At 41.4% G+C, this 11,269-nt stretch overlaps 1 protein-coding gene across 1 annotated transcript; it reads right to left on the bottom strand.

The window, feature by feature from the left end:
* Window positions 1-2,722: 2,722 nt before the first annotated feature.
* On the bottom strand, window positions 2,723-7,397 carry LOC103185085 (lymphocyte antigen 6E-like). The gene is made up of 3 exons (XM_007903428.2): window positions 7,316-7,397; window positions 5,162-5,281; window positions 2,723-2,975 (listed from the first exon to the last, which is right to left on the bottom strand). Exons 1-3 carry the CDS (start codon window positions 7,359-7,361, stop codon window positions 2,764-2,766), a joined length of 378 nt encoding a protein of 125 aa, XP_007901619.1. The 5' UTR covers window positions 7,362-7,397; the 3' UTR covers window positions 2,723-2,763.
* Between the last annotated feature and the right edge of the window lie 3,872 nt (window positions 7,398-11,269).

Raw genomic sequence — 11,269 nt, 5'->3', positions numbered from 1 at the left:
TGATGGGTAGTCGGGAGGACCAGCGGCTCCGAGTCCTCCTCCCCGCACAACCTTACCCAGACCCGCCACAGGGGGCGCTGTGACACACAAAACGCTCGCGCTGCCAACAGCGCCACCTGCGGCGGGACGCGGAAGCACACTTTAGTAAAGAAAATCCTTACGTTTGGTCATAGCGCCTTTCACGTCTGGAGGACGTCCCAAAGCGCTTCACAGCATTTATTATGAAGTGTAGTGACTGTGTGTTTGTAAACGAATGTGGCAGCCATGTGCGCACACCAATGTCCCATAAACCACCGTGAAACAAGTTTGATCGGGGGAATGTCGGCCACACCTGTAGAAGCTGCCTTCTCTTTCCAAAAAGTTTCACATCCACCTGAACAAACAGATGGAGCCACAGGTTAACATTGTGTCCAAAGGACAACACCTTCACCCCAGCACCGCAGTGCTCGTCTAGACTGTCGCCTCAAAGTCAGGCTTGAACCCACAATTTTCTAATTCAGAGGTGAGAATGCTACCACCGATACCTCTTTCTGTCCCTGCTTTCCTAAAGATGCTCATTCATTTTAGGCTTGAGTTATAAGTTTACAGTATGCTTACAATAAGCGCTCTGATATGCCACCAATGTAAAGGGCATTATATAAACGCAAGTAGTTATAATAATTGTTGCATTTTGATAATACTGCCTTATCATGCCTTCGTGATTTGTCAGTGAGCTTCACAGGATTTTATTATGAAGTGTAGCGTAGGTAAACACGGCAGCCATAGCTATTAATGAGGCAAGTGGATGAAAAAGCTAACAATAAAATTATTTGATTGTATTGTATTTCCAATTTAATGGCTTTAGAGGAATTAATTGAGCTTGTGGTGAAGTATTCAAGCTTTACTGATCGACAATTCAATTTCAAGAAAAAAAATGAATTGAATTTTTTTAAAACCCAACAAAGAGAAATAAATAGAGGCAACTATTCATCTATGTTGTGATTGTCTTAACATTTAATACAGTATATTACAATAGTGAATTCATAGCAACATTATTTATGTGGAAAAAAATTCTGTTCAAAGGGGATACTGCATTGTATTGGCAAATACAAAAATACAATGGCAAATCTTAATTTTATTTATGAAAAGAGATCTAGAATGATGCAGCACATGTACAAAGCAGATTAAGTATAATTCAACAGTCACCAGTAAATATCTTTAGTCTAGCAAACATCAGTTAACTATGATTGAATCACAACTATGATCACAAACTATGATTGAAATATAATTGTAATAACTCTCACAGTCACTTGTATTATGGACATCTAATATAAAATTATCATCAAAAAGTTGAGTTTATTTTAAATGCAATAAAGGTTTAAATAAATTGTAATTACATTTATGCTTAACTACAGTTGAAATAATAAAGATCTCACATACTTACTGAAGATTTCATAATTGAGTTAACTATACAATTCTTTAATTACTTATTTAGTATTTGTTCTTTAACAATAGTCTTCACACCAACAAAAAATAGTGAACCTGTTATTAGAAAAATAAACTGACATTCTGAATTATTTACCCATATGACCCTTTCTTCAAATATCCCAATTTTCGGATCCTGTATAGTGTGTGCTATAGCTTGAATGTAATGCTTGTTTGAGAAATGGAAGGCGAACTCTAGATTGAATTATATAGTTCTCTTTTGAAGCCAAAAATGTGCATCACAATAAGGCCTTTCATGTTGGAAAGAAGTTTCAAAGCACTTCACATAACTGAAGGAAAAAATGCAGGGTGGGGTGAGGGTGAATGGTGGCCAAAAGTGTAATTGAAGAGAGGAAATTAGGGGATGATAAACTGAGGGAAAGGCAATGTAGAGGGACTTTGGGAAGAAGTTCCAGAGAGTGGGGGAGAATGGCTGAAAGCCTGCTCAGAACTACCGGAATACAGCAGTGGATTACATGAAAAGGCTGGAAGGAGAGGCAGCTGAACAATTCCAGTTGATTTTGGGGAATTCCATCACCTCCTCACATATAGAGTTTGAGGTGAGGATGAAGGGTGGACAGGGGATGTGGTTAGTGGTAGCAAAGAAAAGCCTTGGGATGTCTTTGGCTTCCCGGATAATTTTGGAGCAGAAGGTTGATTTCGCTAATGTGAAGATGCAATGGTAGACTTTGACTTGGTGCAGCTAGATCTGGCGATGGACTGTGAGGCCAGATTTGAGCCACGTGCATTCAGTAACTTTGAATTCAGGGAGCAGAGGTGGTTGTTGTACCAGGGGACCTGCAGGGATAAGATTCAATTCGAAATGCGAGTGGAGCAAAAATATTGAGTTTGGCAACATGGGTGTTGTGCAATGGGTTGACAGAAGAGGTAAGATCAAGGCAGGCAGAGGGCCAGGAGTTCGGAGGACTCGCCATTTATAATAATAATAATAATAATAATAATAATCCTTGCATTTGATATAGCGCTTTTCACGTCGGGAGGACGTCCCAAAGCGCTTCACAGAACACACTGTAAAGTGAATTGACTGTATATTTTTTGTGGGCGAACGCGGCAGCCAATTGCGCACAGCAATGTCCTACAAACAGTCATAGATTGAAAATGACCAATTTATTATTGTTTTTTGGAGGGATTATTATTAGGCGTGTGGAGTAAGGAAACTTGCCCAAGGTTTCGCTCTGCCTGGAATTGAACTCAGGTCTCTCACTTGCAAAGCGAGTGCTCTAACCACTGAGCTACAGGACTCTAATTTATAAGGGAGTAGCGCGTATCTTTTTTGCATTAAACTTCCTCGCTCAAGTGCAAGAAGCAGACCAGAGCTGCCAAGCAGAGAATTACCAAATGGTTACTCCCAATAGTTGTGGAATTGTTGACATTACAAAGATCTGTGGAACAGCAGTATGTTAACATCCGCGTTAATCCAAAGTTTGTTTTGGAGTTTTCACACATTCCTGTACATGACTTGCTTATACTTGTGAAGATATGGATCAATCCTAACCATGAGAAAGAAGAAATTGATTAATTAGTGCATTATCACAGGTATGGATTTCATAGGGATATAATATACAATGAAATATTGAAAGTATTTCTTCGACACATTGCTGGCCTCCGTCCATATCTCACAACCAACACAGCTGAAACGCTCGTCCACACCTTTGTCAGTTCCCGGCTGGACTATTCCAATGCCCTCCTCGCTCATCTCCCCAGCTCAACCATACACAAAATCCAATTAATTTAAGGTTAATAGAACATGCATCAGGCTGTGAGAAATCTGTAGGTACCGTAATACAATTTCTCCATGCTTGCAGAACATTTAGGATCTCATCTATGAGACTCATAAAATTATAGAAAAATGAGGCAATTCAGCCCTCAAGCTTATTCCACTTGTTTAATTAAATCATAGCAGAACTTTCCCATGTTTCCCAGATTTCTTAATACCTTTACTTCCCAAGTATCTATTATTCTCCCTTGTAAGCATTCCAATTAATTCTACATCTGTGATCTTTTGGGGATAGTGTAGTACACAATTTCACAAGGTGTATGTGTGAAGAAAGGTTTCTTGATCGCACCTCTAACCAATTTAATCTAATTCTAGGATCATGCCTATTTAGTTTGCATCCCGCTACCAGATGGAAGAGTCATGCACTATCTAGCTTGTCAGCTTCCTTCATTATTTGAAACTAGCTGTATCCATTCCAGCTACGCTCGCAACCAAAAGATCCAATATTGAATGTAGATTTCAGTGATACCACTCACAAACCTTTTAACAAGCCATAAACACTATCTGTACACTTTAAGCAAAACTGCCATACATGTGCAATGAGCTTGTTCGGGTCACAGCTCATGAAAGATAGAAGATCCTATCAAAGGGTCATAGCTCATGAACGATACAAGATTTTATCAAAGTTATGCTAACTGAAGGAGTTTAGTGTGTGATCTGGCAGGTCCTCAAGTTATTGCAATCCAGCTGGGCTACTCCTTGTTCTTTAGTTTCATTTAATCGTCCTTCTTTCTTTTGTCTGGTATTTTTTATTTGTACTTGAAAGGCTTGATGTTCGCTTAGGCATCTTTATCTTATTCCTGCCGCTTAGCTTAGTTTAAGTGCATGCATGTTGTGTGCACGTTCGTGCTCTGTGATGCACGATGCCACAGCACCACTGGGAGTCGGTGCCGCCACCAGGTGTAATTGCAGCGCCCAACTCAAAACTGCCATACGTGTGTCTAAAATATGCCAATGACACTCCCAAATGCAAGGCCTTTCAGATGAGGTATAAATCATGTTTCTACGTCAATCGGGTATTGAGATCTTGGGTGACACAGACAGATGGTTATTTTATTAGTAATGGAAGAAGATAGAAGAAGATAGATAGAAGAAGATACTTCAATCAGATGGCCTTATTACAGTTGCAATGACACAATACTAAAAAAAAGTGTGCAATAGTGGCTAAGGGTAACTACTCTCATCGAATAGAATCAAAGATTGTTACATCCCATCAAGTTTGTGCTGGTGTTTTTCTCCATCTGAGCTATCTAATCTAATCTCTTGCTCATTTTGGACACTCAACCATTCGCTTCCACTTGGCAACTGCTCTGGCCAACCCATTTGAAATGGGAAATGGAGTAAGGAATTGCAAATGTGAACCTTTAATGAATGTTGTAAGATCATGTTCAAGGTTTATAAACTAGAAACAAACAGACACAAAGCAACAAAGCTGAAAGCAACTTTGTTGCTACCAAGCAACCTTAAATAATCAGAGTGAGTGATAGTACTAGACAATGAGCAGGACTAATTTCATACCACCAAGGAATGGTTGGATGAAGTCTTAATTCTCCCAGTTCTTGATGCTCAACAACAAAGCTTCTGAGTGGAGATGAGAAGTGAACAACAACAACTTGCATTTATATAGTGCCTTTCGTACGTTTAGTGTCTTGGAGCACTTTGAAGCTGTCTCCTTGACTGGGAGGGAAACAAGTACAATTGAGAAATAAAGAGTAACTGAGGAGAAAATAAAATATTCATGCCCATTAGAATCCAAAAGGTTAACAATGGAGCTTTTCAATTTTTAGTCATTTCAAATGCATATGACAAACATAGAAAGGAATATAATAACAGATACACACTCAAATATTGCAATGATGGTTTGAAGGTCGCATTTAAAATTAAATAGAATTAACTTACCAAAACTAGCAGTAACAATTGTTGCCTGACACTGTTTTTGAAAAGAAGAACATGAGATAGTCTTGAGGCAGTCTTTATTATCTGACTGTCCAAAGCATTCATAGCAAGTCAACGAAGAGACTATAAATAGATAAAAACATTTTCATGCTAAAAGTAACTTTCCTTCATTGTTCTGTGGTGTAGTAATAATAAGACATCTCAAAGCGCTTCACAGAACATGCTGTAAAGTGAATCGACCATATATTTGTGGGCGAAACGCGGCAGTGTCCCACAAACAGTCATGGATTGAAAATGACCAATTTGTTATTGTTTTGTTTTGGAGGGATTATCATTAGGCGTGTGGAGTAAGGAAACTTGCCCAAGGTTTCGCCCTCTCCCTGGAATTGAACTCAGGTGTCTCCTTTGCAAAGCGAGTACTCTAAGCACTGAGCTACAGGTCTCCACGGTTGCATCTAGGAGCGCTTACAATGGTGGAGTTTGATGCCGAGCCGAGGAGAAAGAGGAGGTGATCACAGACACAGTTAAAGAGGAAAGTCTTTAGGGGTGATCTGAAGATAGGCAAAGGCAAGGCAAAGAGATTGAGGAGGGGGAGTTTCAGAGGGTTGGGTATAATAGCTGAAAGCAAAGAGATGTGCAGAAGGCCCAAGCTAACCGATCAAAGTGCAGGTGAGGATATTGTTTTGAATCACTTGGACTTTGTGAATGGTAGAGCTGAGGAGACCAGTGAGGAGTCCAAGGTGACAAAAACATGGATGAGGGTTTCAGCAGAGTTGGGTGTGAGGTGAGGGGAATGTGGCAAAGGTGACGTAAAGCAGTGTCTGATAGAAGTATTAAAACAATTGATTTTAACTTTTTCGTTAATTCTGGCTAGTCAGTGAGGGTCACTCATTTAATTTGGAATTTTCAATACAACTACTGAAAAAAATATATTACCATATTAAAGCTACTCAAAACATTCAGATAGCTGCACTAATTTCACATTAACACTAACCTATTACAATTAAACGCACACTTCAAAATAAACAAAGTGCTTTCCAATATTGACCTTTTTTTGGGTAGAGATGCAATGATAGAACTAAATCAGTGTTTATTAATACACAGCAAAGCCTGTGGGAAAAAAACATTTTGCCCCCAAATTGGTGTTTTCCTTAAGAGAAATAGGGCCAATAAAATCATAGTTAACCAAGTATAAAAAAGGAATGGGTTAAAAACATTCAACTAGTAAATAACAAAATTAGTGGCATTTAATTCTCTCTATAACTCAATTAACTATTTCATAGATGACTGGTATCCTCCGGGCTGATTACTCTCCTTTTTTGCTTATGTATCTTTTAAAGTCATCCTAAGTTAAAAAAAATTAAATAAAATTCTACTAAACATTGCTAGTAATATTAGAATGAATTAATGGATCATTGATGTCACTCAATCCTTCAGCGAAGTAAGGGAGGGAGTCAACAAAACACCAGGCATTTATTTGGCACCCTTCATATTCACCTCTTGGAGTGTTTCATGGTAGTGGGGTTAGACAGAGAGCAAGGGAGAAGGGAACAGGGAAGTGACCAGAGATGCGGTTGAAGAGGTAAGTTTTAAGACAGATAGAGAGAGGCTAAGACGGTGGGATAGAGGTGGGGAGTTACAGAGGTTAGGGGTGTAGTGACTGAAGGCTCAGTGGTGGGCATGTGTATATCAGGGCAGTTTTAATTGAGTAGAAGGGATGCGCAGGAGAATGGGATATGAGAAGGTACTGTAATAGAAATAGGGAGATGTGAGGGCATGACAAGGATTTATATAAGGTTGAGGACCTAGAAGTCAAGTGGTCTGAAAGCCACTTAGAAATGTTACATAGATTATAAATGTTATTATGATTATTATAGGGAACAGAAGGCTGTTCAGCCCCTCGAGCCTGAACCTCCATTCTATTAGATATTGACTGATCTGTACCTCAACTCCACTTATCCGCCTTTACTCCATAACCGCTTAAGAACCAAAAATACGTAAAACTATTTTCCTGTTGCCTCACAGACGCTTATCTTAAATCTTCAGTACACAGCGCATCCCTCTCCAACCAACCTGCCGCCTCAGTTGAGTAACCCTTCGGCTACCAATAATTTTTTTTTAAAAATCTGATTTTTTTTTCTTTATACTTTTTCTTACCTTGTCCTAGACATGTGATAGCGACAAGTGCGGCCAAGAGGGTCATGTTAGTGAGTGTGGAGCAGCACAGCAGTGTAGGTTTGGGGTGAGTGGGGGGGGCAGCGCGGTTGTGCTTTATAGTTGACTGCAGTGTTTGGTTGTAGTCTGTTGCTCGGCAACAGCTTCGTTGATTCAACCAAAGCCTCGACGGTTTGCCGACGGTCGGGGCGAGTCCTGACGTATCTGCCGGATGCGGCGCGCGCTCACCAGCCTCCACCGCCCATTGGTCTAGACCGGTGCCGCTCACTCATTCGTCCCGCCCCCTTTCCCACCGCCCCCTCGGAACGCGGCGCCGGGTTTGAATCTGACCGTTATGGGCGGGGCGGCCTCGCGCGCCAGCCTCGTGTCTCGGTGGCTGATAACGCGCAGGGACACCGGCCCGCGGGCACGGCCTCTCCGCCATGCCGGTCAAGGTGAGGTTTGGTGGATGTGCACGGGGAGGGTTTTTTTGTTTTAAAAAATATTGTCACGCGAGTCAAAAGGTTGTGGGTTCAAGCCTCAGGCTGGGACTATGCGCTGATATAGTCTCAGGTGAAGCTGCCGCGCCTTGTGGGGGGTTCTGTACCAAAGGACCATCCTTATGGTAAATGATAATCCCCACATCCTTTCGCCGACAAAATACACAGTCACTCCACTTTGCAGTGAAATGCTTTGAGACGCCTCAACAACATGAATATGGCGCTGCATCAAATACAAGGATTATTATTATTACTTGATGTAGCGCCTTTCACGTCGGGAGGATGTCTCGGAGTGCTTCACGGGAACCGCCGTTGAAGTGCGGTGGCTCTGTGGGTGAGTTTTCTTTTGTGTGTGTATTGGCTGCCATGTTGGCCGCCATTACGCTCTGCAGCAGTGGTGCCCAACCACTTTGGTTGGCCGACAAGATATAATGTTTCTGGATTGAATATTTCTTGATTCACAGTGTAAATCTATTGCTGGTTTTGTTATTTCTTTGATTATTTTGTAGGCCAACCAAAAAGGTTGGCCGCCACTGCTTGACTACAGTAAAATCCTGTGAGGTGCTTTCCCAACATGTTGATAATGCGATATCAAATGCAAGGATTATTATTTAAAGGAAAGGCATCAACCCCCTTTTTTGCAGGTTCATCCCAACGAGATTTAAGATGTCAACTATGTGGAGTCTTGAACATGTTTGGATTTATGGATGGCTTTATGCAAGATTGGGTCATTTTGGGGCAACATGGAGTGCAGTAGGTTGGAGGAGAGGGAATAAACCTCACTACTTTCAAATTTGTCAGTATCCAAGCCAACTGGATTAATTGTATGACCTCAATGTGGGTGCACACTTAGGCAGCATTGACCATTTTAGAGTTGGCCTTGAAATGGTGTTGACGACTTCAAACAAAAAGTATGACTTTAGGAGAGCAAAGTATTGGCAAGAACTCAATTGAGGGTGTTATTACGTCGCTAAACCTCAGTTAAGTACAGGTCCACTTGCAGAAATGTGGACTTTTGGTATACCGGAAGCCTGGTTCTTCAGGCGATGATTCGCTGGATTCCTGGGCTAAAAAAGGGCCACCTTCTGGGTCAACAGGTCAGAGCTCACCTCTGACATCTCTTTCTGTACGTTGAACTTTACACAGGAAACCCCACGAACATAGCTTCCATGCATGCAGAAAGCACTGCTGAAGTCACTTCACAAAGGAAGTGATAATAATACTATAAATAATCTTTGACTTTGATATAGTGCTTGAGACATCTCAAAGCGCTTCACAGAATATACTGTAAAGTGAATTGACGTATTTGTGGGCGAAACGCAGCAGCCATTTGCGCACAGCAGTGTCCCACAAACAGTCGTGGATTGAGTGACCAAATTATTCTTTTTTTTCTTTTTTTTTTCTTGAGAGATTATTATCAGGCGTGTGGAGTAACGAAACTTGTCCAAGGTTTTGCCCTGCCGGGATTTGAACTCAGGTCTCTCGCTTGCGAGGCAAGTGCTTTAACCACTGAGCTACAGGACTCCAGCAACTCTTGATATTAGCAACTCTTTCTGTGGATTTGGACAATGTGCAGGAAGTTACATCAGTGCTGACCTGATGACTTGGAAAGTGGTCATTTTCTAGACATACTTTGCTGTCTGAGTTTATGGAAACAAATCACTGCATCATGTAGGGTTGCCCCAGGTTTAAAATAATTTGAGAAACCTAAATCTGTTGACAAAAAGCTATCTTCACTGATCATGGTAAGATTTCCAGTGCTTCATCTCTGATGGGTGAATTCTCTAGTTGAAGATAAATGTGAAATCTTCACAGCCTGATTCAGTGTGCAGTTTGAGTCAGAGTCATAAGGCTGTGGGTTTGAGCCCCACATTGGGACTTGGAATGACCCACAAGCTGACATTCCAATGCAACAACAACAACTAATTACATTTGTATAGTGCCTTTCATGTCAGGAGGACGGCCCAAGGCGCTGGATAGTCGGGAATATGCACCTGAGATCAGGAGGGGTGGGGAGGGTAGGGGTAGAAGGGTGACTGAAGGCATGGTCGAAGAGGAGGGTCTTGAGATGGGTCTTAAATGAGGCAAGGGAGGGGGCGAGGCAGAGGATCTGTGGGATGGAGTTCCAGAGGGTCGGAGCAGAGAGGCTGAAGGCTAAGGGTGGGATGGGCAAGTTGGGGACCGTGAAGCAGGACGGAGCCTGCTGAGCGAGGGAGGGGATAGGTTGGTAGGGGGTTAGGAAGTTCACAGAGGTAGGGAGGAGCAAGGTTGTCGAAGAGGAGGATCTAGGAATGCATTCCTGGTGTGTGTTGTATTATTGGTGATGCCATCCTTCAGGTGAGACGTTAAACCGAGAACCAGTCTGCCTGTTCAGGTAGACATTAATGATCCCATGGCACTATTCAAAAAGAGAAGTGGGGGGTTTCCCAAATCCCCCAAATAAAATTGGTCACTTACTCCATGGCTGTTTGTGGGACACTGCTATGTGCAAATTATCTACCACGTTTGGTCCACTAAGTACATAGTGAATCCAGTATATCTTGTGAAGCACTTTGAGACGTCTTGACAAGGTCATATCAGATTATTAAGGTCTGTCTCAAAACATACTTTTTTGACTGTGTTTTCAGTCATCTTTCTGCTCTCCACCCCTTCGATTCTCACCCCTAGCTCAGGTGCCCAACCAGCATTGTTGAACTTTGAGATGTCCTCCCGACATGAAAGGCGCAATAAAAATGTAAATTGTATTTTATAATGATAGTGCATTTACACACTTGACAATTCCTAACCAAACTCACTCCAGAGCCTAAATCAAAGAACGTGGTGTTGGTCAGCTGCAGATAAACTAGACTTTCTCATCTTGGCATTCACTAGCATTTGCCCTGCCAATATCCTATAAGGCTGCACAATGGCCAGTTCTACCTACTTCTACAGTACTTGGCCTACCTTCTAGATTTCCCCAGTGAAGCTCAATGATTCAGTTTCCCAATAGATCCAAGCAAGCTGCCAGCATATAAACATTAAAAGTAGCATTATATTGTCATAAGTAACCTCAAATCCCTTTATAATCCTTTTATTTAATATAATTGATTTATTATATAACTATACTGTGTATAAACTACCTAAATAAGATGAATGTTATTAAAATACTAATATAATAAAAATTCCTTGCATTTGATACAGACTCTTTTCAGATTGTCAAAATGTGTTAGAGTGCTTCACCAGATTTACTGTAAAGAGTTGTAGTTATGTATTTGTAGGCATATGTGGCAGCCAATTTGTGCAGAGCAATGTTGTACAAATAGCCCTGAAGTGAATGACCAATTCTATCTCGGGGATTATTGGCCAGGACACCGGAAGGAACTCCCTTCAGTTTTCAAATAAAAAATCTTTGATTGCACCTAAACGGGCAGATTTAACATCTTATCCAAAAGATGGCCATAGACAATGCAGCGCTCTC

The sequence above is a fragment of the Callorhinchus milii genome, unplaced genomic scaffold, assembly GCF_018977255.1.
Source record: "Callorhinchus milii isolate IMCB2004 unplaced genomic scaffold, IMCB_Cmil_1.0 Scaffold2, whole genome shotgun sequence".
Taxonomy (NCBI): domain Eukaryota; kingdom Metazoa; phylum Chordata; class Chondrichthyes; order Chimaeriformes; family Callorhinchidae; genus Callorhinchus; species Callorhinchus milii.
This window is presented reverse-complemented; position numbering and strand designations above follow the sequence as displayed.